A 13,658-nucleotide genomic window follows, 5' to 3' on the forward strand; every position below is an offset into this window, starting at 1 on the left:
ATCAAATACTAAAAGTCATTTGAATTAAATATAATACATTGAGATGTCTGTTATGTTCTGGACAACTATTGGATAACGACCGAACAAACAGGCTTATTTAATACTCCAAAGAACTGTCTGATACACTTGTATTTACACAATTATGAGCAAGTATATATTGTGTTAAAGGTTACATATTCAGTTTGATTCCAAAAGCTTATAGTGAATTGCTGTCTTCTGGTATATCAATAGCTGTCTGTAAAAAGTAATGTAACAGGACATTTACTAGATGCGGATATAAAAATTTCAAAAATTGTCCATTTTTGTGTAACTAAAGATTCAATGGATTTGTAGAACCTTGTGCTGTGCAGTGCAGTTGCAGTTTTTGTTCTTTTAGATCCTACTACACTTTGCTTAATTGTTATTACTTTGATTTCGTGCTTTTGTCAAACAGCGATCGTATTCAAACCACTGACTGTTCTGTCTGCTGACCCCAATAAAAAGTACATATCAATACGCAGGAATATTTTTTCGCAAATGAGTTTCATCGTTGCAGATTTACAGGTATTTGAACGAGGGTATTTTGGTCCTTTCAATTTCAATATGTCAATGTTTGTTGATGTTTACAAACAACTTAAATATACATGTTGAGTCGTCTTACCGCGACCTACATTTGTATACGTTTTTACATCTTCGTCGCGTTGCCTCTGGTGGATATACGTGTCATTCGCAACATATCTCCTTTTTTCTTTGGTTGCCTACAAATATTGTATAGTTTCTATTTAAAGTTTTTTTATTACCTTTTTTTTAGACTCGGCATGATTTCGAGCTTGACATACTGCAGAGACACTGGTTTATTGTTGTGTATTGTTAGTAGCCCTCTTGAGTTTTTTTTGTGTTGTTGGGTTGCTGTCTTATGACGTTTACCCTACTTATCTTTGAATTCATCAGTTATAAGAATCTGGGGCCGTGTCAACGAAGCGGTCTTAGGACTAGGACGTGTCTTAGGATGGTCTTAGGACACGTCTTAGTCCTAAGTCAGGTTAACGAAAGTCTCCTAAGTTAAGATATGTCCTAAATTTGGTCCTAAAGTTAGGATATATGAATAGGTGTCTTAGGATGGTCTTAGGATAGTCCTAAGAGTTATGATGTCCTAAGTTGAAATAAAAACAACAAATATGGCCGCTGTGTATGTTCATGTAAGACGGCGAGCGAATAATATTCGCCGAAACAGAGTGTTTAGGGACAGAGACAATCCATTAGACTATTTGGACGATGCTGATATTGTACGTAAATATAGACTTTCAAGACCAATGATTCTAGAACTTTGTGGAATGTTCCAAAATGAGCTCGCAAGGCCGACTAAAAGGTCCCATGCATTTCCTGTCTCATTACAAATAATGGTAGCCCTAAGATTTTATGCGACTGGGAGCTTTCAACTGGTTAATGCTGATGTCCATCGTATTTCTAGAGCTAGTGTTTCTACTATTACACGTGACGTCACACAATGTTTGAAAAATGTATGCAATCAATACATTTCGATGCCCACAGATCAAGCATCTCTTCAAGCTTTAAAGCAAGGTTTTTATGACATTTCAAATTTTCCAAATGTTATTGGTGCTGTTGATGGTACTCATGTGCGTATCAAAAGCCCAGCTGTTGATGAACACTTGTACGTAAACAGAAAAAATTACCACTCGCTTAATGTAATGGGAGTTTGTGACTCAAACTTGAAGTTTTTAAACATTGTGGCAAAGTGGCCTGGTAGTACACATGACTCATTTGCATTGCGCAATTCAAGGCTTTGTGAAATGTTTGAAGACGGAGACATAAGCGATGGATGGCTTCTTGGGGACAGTGGATATCCACTTCGACCTTGGCTCCTAACACCAGTCATAAACCCAACAACAAGACAAGACCAACGTTACAACAGTTGCCATATGAGAACAAGATGTGCTGTTGAGAGGAGTTTTGGAGTGTTGAAATCTCGTTTCCGATGTATCGACAACACTGCAGGAACATTGTTGTACAGCCCAGTTAGATGTTGTGACATTATAGTAGCTGTTGTTGTTCTACACAACATGTGTATTGACAATAGAATTCCTTTGCCTCCAGGAAACGATAATCCAAGAGATCATGGAAACATTGGTGGACAGCAATATGTTGGTATCCAAAATGATGGTGCAGTTATTCGTACTAGATTGATTAATAACAGATTCAACAATTAATAAAAAAAATATTCTTATCCTTCTTTTTTAATCACTAATGGGTTGTTCATTGCATGTATTCTTGTATTCTGATACCTGGATGACTATCTCACAGACATATAACCAATAAAATTTCATTTGGTGGTACAAAGGAATTTAACAATTTTTAGGTTTAAAAGAAAGGAAAAGGATTCTTAAGGGACACTCAAACTCACAAGTCGAATATAAAACTGACAAAGACATGGCAAAAAAGAAAAAGAAAATGTCCAAGACAAATAAGAGTATACAAAACAAACCAGTATAGCGATTATCATTGTAAACTTATAGTTTTCAACGGAAATTATCATTGTATACTTATAGCTTGTAGTTGTCAAAGGAAATATGGTAAATTATTTACTAAAATGATAACTATATGATTATTCAAAATTGAACTATGACAAAACGTGTATTTAATCAATATGATAGAAATAGCAATGTATCACTCGTGATCACTGGCTCGATCTGAGTTTTCTGGAATATGCAAACTGATACCAAGTTGGGTCAAACGCAACTGTTCTTTGGCCTGTTCCAGCTGAAGGCGTTGGCGGTCAACATATAGCTTATCTTTTTCTACGCGAAGTCTTTCCTTTTCAACGGTAAGTCTCTCCTTCAGCAGCCTCATCTTTTCTTCTTTCAATTTCAGTGTATCCTTTTCTACCTGCAGTCTTTCCTTTTCAATATTCAACCTTCCTCTCTCAATTTGAATCAGCTGCTGAGAATCACAATCGTCCATGGTCGAAGCAGTGGTGGTAATATTTCTGGTTGGCGTAGTTCTATTACTAGCACCGCTGATTGATGGTTCTGAAATAGAATGTTAAACATTAAGCTAATTCATAAAGACAATTTTTTGAATCGACAAAATGCATGAAAAGAATAACGTTGATTGACATATTTTGGCGATTACTGTGTGTGTGTGTGTGTGTGACGTTGTGGTCTATATACACCCACATCTCTTAGTTTTCAGTGTATTATCAAATAGTTGAATCAAAAACAGATGGTTATTAAATATATTTCAAATCTTAAAAAGGACAATCATTCAAAACGGGAAGAATAAATGTATTTCAAGCCAAAATTCGATTAATTGATGATCACATCCAGTGGCAAACATTACAAGCCCATCACGACCGGAGAAAGTTCAAAAACAGGCATGTCGAACCAATCATGTCGTCACCTCCTCCCCCTTTTTTTCGCTCTGTTTTACACAAGAACTATAAGAAAATAAACAAATTACCTGATTCATCTGCTGAAGAGTAGGAGCTCCTTCTTGAAGATGAACATGACGGCATCGACAAATCTGTCGACGTTTCTTTAAAAGGGGCTGTATCTATTCCTCCGTCTATTCCATCTATAGGCGTGTCTCCAATAATTCCTACTACCTGATCTTCCATGGAGGAAATGTCTTCTGGGGGAGGACCTCCGCCTGTCTTTCTTGCCTCTCGTCTATTGTGTGCCACTTTCTTTTTGGCGTTGCTCATATATCTTGTCCATTTCTTTCGAATTTCTTCAACTGTTCTTTGGTGGTGGGTATTTGAAGAATTCATCTTTGTACAAATACCATCCCATGTCTTCTTCTTAATGTTATTTGTCGCAACATTTGACAGCTTGCTGAATAGTATTCCTTTATGTTTTTCAACTTCGGCCAGCATAATTTGAATTTCGATTTCGGAAAAATTTGGAGATCTTTTCTTGCTCATGTTGATTCAGTATACGAATTGAAATCGAGTGGACCTAAGTACAAAACTAGTTTATATAGTTAAATTGCAGCACGACAATAGCCTCTAAAAAGTTTTGAGACAATTAATTTAATCGTTTAAAGAATTTTATTCTTTCATTTTAACAGTTTATATTATGTTTTTATTATTATATGTTAAAACCTTTATTTTGTGTTTTTTTTTTCATTACAGATGAGACCCCTCCCCCCTAAAAAAACACCAACAAAAAACCTTTGAATATATATAGAAATGCATAAAAATATTTCATTTCATTCACTTCATATTTTATTAATTAAATAGATATGTTAGGATGGTCTTAGGACCATCGTAGTTAGGACTGTCCTAAGATAGCGTTGTTTTACATCCTAAGACATGTCTCAGACACGTCCTAAGACCATCCTAAACAATGTCCTAAGACATATCTTAGGACATGTCTTAGGATACTTTCATTGACACGGCCCCTGCTTAAGGATGTTTGCTCCTCTTGTTCTTGACTTTTGTCAGATGTTCGGAATCCTTTGGTTTTATCCATGCAGTACCAATAAATATTTTGCCCGCTAATCTCTACTTTTCTTTTTGAAATTTGATTACATATAGTTTAAAGAGCCATATTTGAAAATCTTATAAAATCCTTGTTATTTTTTCATAGTTTTTGAAAGAAAAACGTTGATAATGTTAAATATATGAAAAATCTAGAGAGAATCATTTCCCGCCAATTTTCCAAAGTCTTATAACCCGAAAGAAAGGTCACGGACCCTTCATTTTTTTCTGCTTTTTTTGTTCCATTATTTATATACTGTCAATTTATAACAACCTTTTAACGCGTTTAAGGATGTTCGTTACCCTGTTTCAAAATAATAAGCTTTAAAAAAAAACGTTATAAACTGATAGCATATAAATAACTGAACTAAAAAAAAATAAAAAAATTAAAGGTGTGTGATCTTGTTTTCAAGATATAAGCCATTGAAAAATTGGCGAGAAATGTTTCTCTCTAGATTTTTCATGCATTTTACATTGGCACCTTTTTTACTTTCAATAACAATAAAAAATAACAAGGATTTTCTATGATTTCAAATATGGATTTTTAAACTATATGTAATAAAATTATGAAAAGAATAGTAGGGGTTAGCGGCAAAAAAAATTGATGACACTATATGGATAAAACCAGAGGATTCCGAATATATGACAAAAATTTAAAAAAAAAAGAAGAGGAGCGAGCATCCTTAAACATTGAAATATGATAGTTTTTAGGGGAAACTCGTTATTTTTTGGAAAATCAAAAACATAAAATTACCCAAAACACAAGATTCCACATATATCCCAGAATAAATGATTAAAATTCGTAATATTAATTTAAAAAAATACTTTATTTTAAATGTTTTAAAACATGGATATCAAAATGTCTTTGTGTGTACGACTTGCATTTTTTTTCGGAGGTTTTGTATGTTTGTGGTTGGTGTGGTCTGATACTATCCATGTTCTCATTTCCCCTGAATGCGGATAAATCAATTAAAGAAATAATATCAAAATTGTCTCTGTCCTGCCTTTTTATTTTTCACTCTATTCGGTCCTACTTTTTTTTTTACATAAATTGTCACCCTGCCTTTTTTTTTACTCAAAACTCCTGTCCTGCCTATTTTTTTTTTTAAATTTCATCCAAGCCTCCCCCCCCCCCCCCCCCCCCCCCCTCCCCCCATAACAATCAAATGGTAGCTCACTAAAGACACAATTAACAGCAATAATATTCAAATCGAATGCCTAACAAATACAAAACACAATATTCAATATTCAAAAATACCGTTACATTGTACTAATGTAACCCAAAAATACAAACAAACTAACAATCAATTCGAAAAAAAAGCCAGTATTTTAAACTGTCTCGATATATTCAACAAGCGAAATGGACAAATGAAACTAAATATTATTTTTATATTCATATGCATATTAATGGCTCTACAATCTGTCGATACTGTACCTTGGCATTGCACAAGGTCATGCATTTCTCTGACTGGTAATGACGTCTTTACACTAAATCCATTGGATGTTGGATGTGTACTGATTAATATTTTAGTCTTAGATGCATGATTTTTTTATTAGTTGTTATTGGCTGCGAACTAGCTGTCAGTAACTACGAGTACTCTTAGATCTGTACTTAGTGTCTTTTATGTTGTGGAGATGTATAAATACCCCGTCACGTCCGGTCTGTGTTTTTGTTAGATGTTTTTCTGCTTTGTATGGATCTGATGAGTTGAGCCCTTTTAAACTGATTTTAATAGTTTGTTCGTATGTCGTACTGTTACCCCCGCCACATTCTGTATGTGCCTGCCCCAAGTCAGTAGCCTGTAATTCGGTGGTTGTCGTTTGTTTTTGTATATCATATTGTTTTTCGTTCATTGTTTTGTACATAAATTAGGCCATTAGTTTTCTCGTTTAAATTGTTTTACATTTGTCATTTCGGGACCTTTTATTGCTTACTATGCGGTATGGGTTTTGCTCATTGTAGAAGGTCCTACGGTGACCTATAGTTGTTAACTTCTATGTCATTTGGTCTTTGGTGTTGAGTTGTCTCATTGGCAATCATACCACATTTTCTTATTTTTTGTATAAACATTAAGGAGTTTTGAATGTGAACCTTACTAGGAGTAAACCTGATGAAGTCCTAAGTGTGATTGTGACATGGAACAACACTTCATAATATTTATACTGAGTATACATGTACCGTTGCAAGTTCTTTATCGGATTAAAGTCTACAAAGTATAGGATTGCTTTTATAGCAGCTCGTTTGAGTGAGAATGAGTGTGTTTTTGCGTTCTTTATTTTTGAAATAGACATGTGTTCTCCTTGATGTCGTTATTAAAAACTGATACACAATACCAATAGATTTGTCATCCAGTAAGGAACGATAAACAATGTGCCGAAATGTCTGTTATAAATCGTACCCATTTCATTAGTTGATTGATTGATTTACTTTTGTGTTTTCTTTAACGACAATTTCAAAACTATTGGCTATGTCGTGGTAGCCTTTTTGTTTTTGTTAAGGAAGCCAGAGAGAACCACCGACCTTCGGCGGGAAAACTGGCAATCCTTATCAGTTAAGATTGGAGTTGAACATAGCTGCAACGTGTGAGGTTTGAACTCACAACCGCAGTGTTGACATGCTAGTGATACAGTAGATGAACAACTTAGTCCACTCTGCCATTGAGCCCCCCCACCCCCCACCCCCCCCCCCCCCCCCCACCCCCCTCGCCCAACAGATCATTAGATGTGAATATTAAGTGTAATCTCGAAATAGTGGCAAAATGTGTTGTAAACTCGTTTCTTCTACATTAGACAAGCATAGTAACGTCGTCGGTATTTCTTACAGATGTGTACATGTATGAATGAATGAAAGAAGACAACGAAACAAACAAACATGCCACCTTTAGGTCAACAAACGGTCTTCAGCAATAAATTATACCAGTGTTTATGCAATATGTAAAAAAAAGATGCGAAAAATACCAAGGGGATATTCAAGCACAAAAGTTGAAATCAAACTCACAGCGTCATGACTAAACATGAAAAACGAGCAAAAGACAAATAACAGCATTCAAAACACAACATAGAAAACTAAAAAATGAGCAACAAGAAACCCCATCAAACGCCAGGATTCACTTTTTTATGTAAATATACCTGTACTGCATATAAATTTACTTGTACTGCACATAATGTAAGACAGAAATTAACTAAATAAGTTATAATTAGAATGGGTTTAATGTACAAAATGTTCATTCAATATACAGATCGACAAGACAACATGGTTAACAATGTCTAATAGCACACACGGAAACCAGAACGTTCCACTGATACTATCACTATTTAAAAAAGTGTTTTTGTTAATGTTTACACAATACATCTTCCTCTGTAGTAATATACATCATCTAGAGCAATATCTCCTAAATCGGATGGTCCCATAGCTGCCTCTAATACAACCTGAAAGATAGACAAATACTATATCAGTTTGTGAAAGGGGATTTTTTATAAAATGAAAAATAGAAATAACTTATAGAATTGTGTTGATGAATGTGTCTTCCTTTCAAAAAGCATCGAAATGCAATGTTCAACTTTTAAATCAATGTTATGGCAAATAAATAAATAAAGCTCCTTTGTGGAATATGGAAAATTGTGTGTAACTTTTAATTTTGTAGGGTCTTAGATTTAATCAGTGGGGAATATATGATATAATACTTCAGGGAAATAATCGTGTACGAGTAAACGGAACGTTTTGATATCATTATTGAATTCATACATCTTTTTAACATTGTCCCAACTGTTGTTTTCCGCAAATTAAAACAATGAGATTTAAAACAATAAGAAAGCTTTGTGTTTATTCAAAGATAAAGTATTGCTATCACTTGTATAGTTGAAATTCATATCTGTTTGTGCTAAATATTCCAATTTGTAAAATTCTATACGTCAGTTACTTCTTGTTCATGTAATGGCTTGAAAGTGAAAGGTTCTAAAAAGACATAAGAATGTCCTATGCAAAGCTGGCTCACCTGGAAATTTTGTCCTACTGTAAATTCATCATTAAATACATTCCATTGGTTGGCTTGTTCACCCTCAAGGGCTTTAAATTCTTTTGTAACAGTTCCAACTCTAATATTTACGGTGGCTCTATTCACGTCTTTTCCAGACATGTAATAATAAAATCTAAGACAATATGTTCCTGCTGCTAATTGAGGGCTAACCAATCTTGCCTTTTGGTTGTGGTGACCATGTGCTTCTGCTAAAGCATAATAACCTGAAAAATAAACGTAGTTTGTAATCTCAAAACTAAAACAAAATATTTCATTATCTCAAATCTAAGAAATTATTTCAATGAGAAAGCCACCAAACGACAATCCTCTTAAAACAAACCAAAATCGACCAACAAACAAACAAACGGATCTTGTTCGAATTGGTTAACAAGTTTCATGCCAGAGACTTTTATAACTGACTATACGCTATGGGTAATTCTCATTGTTGAAGGTCGTATGTTGAACTAGTAATGCTTAAGTTTTGAATAAATATAACACATGGTCAAAGACGATAAGACAGTAGAAAGCACTGATAATATTTTACTTAACAATCAAAACTAATCATTAAAGCAACCTTACAGAATTTTAGTAACAAAGAAAATCTTGTCTAAATTTGTATTAAATAGAAGTATGTATTATCAAATACATTTGAAAAACTGTTTTTGTGAAAGGAAATTACCTATTCCGTTGCTGTAATCGTATGCTGGTCCTGTTCCATTTGATTTTGTTGGTCCATTGTTTCGTACAAAGTCAAAGTCATTCAAAGAATCTTGAGTCCATTTGCATAAATCGTTTTCAAAAGAACATTTGACAGCACCTACAAAGAAATAAAGAAGAAAAATGTTTTTTTTTTCTGTCGCGTATATTTCATTTTATTTTAATAAAGTCTTAAGAGCTATTCCATCTTCCGAGAAACAGATTCAAGTAGTTTTTTTCAATCAATTGTATATATAACGACTTACAATGTATCTGTCTCCCATTGATTATTTAAAATCAATTTTCTATATTTAATGTATTGACCACATGTTGAAATTATACTGTTTGTTAGGTTTACGATAATGCTACTACCAATTTGATAACTTATGTGACGAATATCCCTTACAAAAGTATTAAGACAATTTAATATAAAAAAACTATATAAAAATTATAAAAAAAAACAAACCTGACAAGAGATTCTGTTTGTGGATCACATCACCAACTGAAATTAAAAACAATGCATGAATTACATAATGTAAAAGGCAAAAAACAGTTATGCACAATACAAAAAGGTCACTATGCACTTACTAAAATATAGCACAATGGCTATAATTTCAATAACGACATGCACCCCACCTCCCCCCCCCCCCCTCCAAAAAAAAAAAAAAAAAAAAAAAAAAAAATTTAAAGAAGCTTTTTAAAAAAAGCCCCCCCCAAAAAAAATAATGAAGCGTTTAAAAAAAAGAATAAATAAAAAAAAAATCCCATTATACATTTTTTTTTTCAAGAACAAAAAACCTGCAATAGCTAAAGTATGAGTAATTTCATAGTATAGATATAGTTAGAGTAATTCAAAGAAATTCTTATGTTATTCCAAAAAAATCCAATAAATTCAGTCTTAATCTTTTAAATATTTTTAACATGAATTGCCTGTTTTAAATTGTCTACAGTACAACAAAGACCTTTTATCAAGTTCAGGAAATAACATAAGTGATATTGATAACCACGTGACACAACTAAATAAATAAATACCTCTTCCGCATCCATATCCGGCTCTGACATTTTCAATATCGAAATCACTGAGGGAAACAGACCATGGGAAAACTTCTCCTTCGTATTTGGCTTGCATGGTTGGCTTTGATGGGTCCTTAGCGTAGGCAAATGGGTAGAAAAATGTTACTGAGTTGTAATCGAATGGTGATTTGAAGAAGGTTGTATCGTTGACTTTGGCAAAGAATGTCTGGAAAGCTAGAATTAAAAAAAGGATAAATGACAAATCAAAATGAATTTGCATGATGTTATAATTGTCAACTGTAAATTCGTTTATGTTAATTCAGCAAAGAACGATATGTCAAAAAAAAAATGAATATAAAACCGATAAGACAATGGACAGCCTCGTTGTACGCAAACCTTCATTTCTTTAATTCTCATAATACCATCTGTGTAAGGCTTACCAGTTGGAATGTTGTCATAGTTGACCTGTACGAAGTTATCTCTGTCTGGGCGTCTGAATGCATTGTAAGATCCCATTGTGTACATCAAGAGTTGCATGATATCCGCTTTTGCCATGCTGTCTGTTACCTTGACAACCTGTCTACCGCCGATACGTCCAGGCTTTGCCACTCGTCCGAAGCTGTCTCTGAAATTGAAAAGATACTTTTAAGCACCCGTTCACCAATAAACTCTTAAGATTAAAAAAAAACCCAAAACAGTATCGAACAAAATAGTTTTATGCATCAATTATGGTATTATACATGTATTTGTATTAAACATGACTTCTAGTTTGAACATCACAAGCAAAATGTATCAAACAGTTATTAAAATAAATCAACCATCATAAGAAAAAGATATTGCGGAGCGTTCCGTGTTCAATGAAAGACTTTACTTTAATGGACAATACCTAACCTGGAAAGGATTAATCTTAGGATTAAACATTTCCCAAAACCGACCTTGTTTTGACAATGCGTAAATGATGATCAATTACAGTCCAGTTTGCAAGAGGTTGTGGGTGCCAGGTATATTCTTCTATACCAAAAGAAGTGTTATTTATATAAAATAGGAAATGTTGCATGATTGTCAATAAAAAAACTACCCACCAGTACGAATGGCGTGAATGTCAACAACTATAGGTCGCCATACGTCCTTCAATAATTTAAGACAGGTTTCCAGTGAATATTCCCTTTGTTACCTTTGTTTCATATATGTTATATACTTTTTTCTCGTATTCTGGTGTGGTTGCTTTTCCCTATTTATTAGTTGATCTTTATAATTTAAATCATCGTCCTGAACATGCATGAAATAGTTGCCTCTGGACGCAAAGCAACAATCAATCAATCATTTATGTCAAGTAATTATATATACTTACTGGGACTCTGTTGAAAATTCGACGTAGTCAACTTCATTTTTACGTGGGATATATGTGATGCAATCCCGTCCGCCGCTGTATGTGTCGAACTGGATTTCTTGGATGGAAGCCAAAACTCGTTCCCTTGTGAAGCCATCTGAAAAAATCACAGATGAAATGTCAATAAATATAATTTTCCGATGGATATACGACAAAAAAAGTACCATAGTGTCACAACACAAAATCCCTACATGGACTTGAAAAAAACAAAAAAACACAAAGAAACAAAGCCTTTATTGCTGTTCTTAATCTTTAAGTCACGACGAGGTCTGAAAAAATACAATAAACAGTAACACCTCACTTAAGTCCAAGACGGCCCTAATCACATGTTTGCGCAGAATCCTTGGCTACATGTAGAATTCGATAATGCTACAACTGTGTATTGAGGAACACATCTGCGAGATAATTTCAACCATCTTGTATTTGGTAAACAGGAAGCGGTTTGGCAATGAATATGCATCGCACAGTATAGCATAACTACACGAAGCCTGATACCAAATTTCAGTATGCTATAATTTGAATTTCCTGATAAAAAATAACAACAGTCTATACATTTGTAAATGCCTATTATGTGTAGGAATATATAAATATTTGGTAAACAAGAAATGGATAAGTCATGAATCTGAAAATCTCGCATTACAGCATGCTTACATTAAGATGAGTACCAAATTTCATGAAGCTCTGATTGATAGTTCCTAAGGTGAAGAATTTTTGGGACGGTCGGACGGACATTTGCTCCAACTACACATTCAAAACATATCATGCACAATTGGCTATTAAAACGCCCCATGCATAATAATGTCTGCGCCGACCTGAAATTCCATTGTCTGCTTGAAGATACAATTTCCCTCGGTAACTAACTCGGATGTTTACAATCAGCGGGAATTAAACATTGTATGAAATTTGAAAGACCTGTTATTAAGTGTTCTAACATAAGGCACCTAAAGTTACTCAATAATAAAATCATACTTACTGACGGAGTTTGTGAAAGTGATTGGAATTCTTCCGAATGGCCAGAGCTCTACACTGTCACCACTGCGCCCCTGAGTAGAAACAATTTTCGAATCAGTGTCATTGTATACATGACAATACAGTCAGTTGTCTTTATTAAGCGCATGACCGAAATGCACTGCATTAACTTTTATGCATTTCTTGGGATAAATAAACAAATAGATATTATACTTGATAGTACAGCATATCGATCTAAAAATCTTTTTGCAAAAGGTATGTATATATATCTATCTAGATATATATAGTGTCTAAAAATAGAAACAATCAACATTCAATCTATCTAGTCGTGGATCAGTTTGAAAATAAACTGATGCAGTTACTAAATGCATAAGAATGTAACTTTAACACACGAATGAGTGTTATAAAATTAGCTGTTATATTGTATATATTCACGCAATATTTCGCTAAACAAATTAGCTTCATATCCCTTTAGTAGTTAAACAATTTAAATGATGCGAATAAACTTCTTATGGCTTACTACAAGATAATTTAATTTGAAGATAATGTTAATAGTTGATGTTACAATAAAAAAAATTATTCTGCTTCATTTTGTTTTTTTTTATATCCTATCCCATTTAATGCACATCGATATAAGAAAAAATTCTTTTTAAATTTTTGAAATTAAAAAAGTCAGCATGCTTACCTGGGGTGCACAGAAGACACACTGTAGAACGACTGCAAGAGAAGCGGCAAGCCTGAGACTAATCATTTTGGCAAATGGCTCAGTTGTAATGTAATCTCATGGTTTTAAAGGTCTAATCACGTGGTTTTATTTCGGTTGAAATAAGATTTGACAATTTATCACATAAGAAGTCTTATCAAGGTCCGACCCATTTATCTCGTTAAAACTTTCTGGCACAGCCCACCTTGTTTACCTTTATTAGAAAAATTTTAGTACACTATTTGAGCTTCAAACTTATTTCTTCTAGCTTTGTTTTGCATCAAATTTTAAAAATGCAGTGCCTTTTAAAATGCCAACCGATTTTTATTAAAAAACTACATCACAACTCGAACCACTGGAAATTTTAACATCATTTCCATATAAAAATTGCAC

At 33.7% G+C, this 13,658-nt stretch overlaps 2 protein-coding genes across 2 annotated transcripts; one reads left to right on the plus strand and one right to left on the minus strand.

Moving 5' to 3' along the window:
* Positions 1-948: 948 nt before the first annotated feature.
* On the plus strand, positions 949-2,533 carry LOC127723744 (putative nuclease HARBI1). Its single transcript, XM_052230494.1, has one exon. The coding sequence runs from the start codon at positions 1,158-1,160 to the stop codon at positions 2,205-2,207; it is 1,050 nt and encodes a 349-aa protein (XP_052086454.1). The 5' UTR covers positions 949-1,157; the 3' UTR covers positions 2,208-2,533.
* Positions 2,534-7,668: 5,135 nt separating this feature from the next.
* LOC127723743 (astacin-like metalloendopeptidase) lies at positions 7,669-13,320 on the minus strand. The gene is made up of 9 exons (XM_052230493.1): positions 13,248-13,320; positions 12,567-12,636; positions 11,555-11,690; positions 10,644-10,828; positions 10,222-10,437; positions 9,656-9,691; positions 9,173-9,310; positions 8,473-8,717; positions 7,669-7,906 (listed from the first exon to the last, which is right to left on the minus strand). Exons 1-9 carry the CDS (start codon positions 13,311-13,313, stop codon positions 7,817-7,819), a joined length of 1,182 nt encoding a protein of 393 aa, XP_052086453.1. The 5' UTR covers positions 13,314-13,320; the 3' UTR covers positions 7,669-7,816.
* Between the last annotated feature and the right edge of the window lie 338 nt (positions 13,321-13,658).

This window comes from Mytilus californianus, unplaced genomic scaffold (genome assembly GCF_021869535.1).
Source record: "Mytilus californianus isolate M0D057914Y unplaced genomic scaffold, xbMytCali1.0.p SCAF_13, whole genome shotgun sequence".
NCBI classification, from domain to species: Eukaryota; Metazoa; Mollusca; class Bivalvia; order Mytilida; family Mytilidae; genus Mytilus; species Mytilus californianus.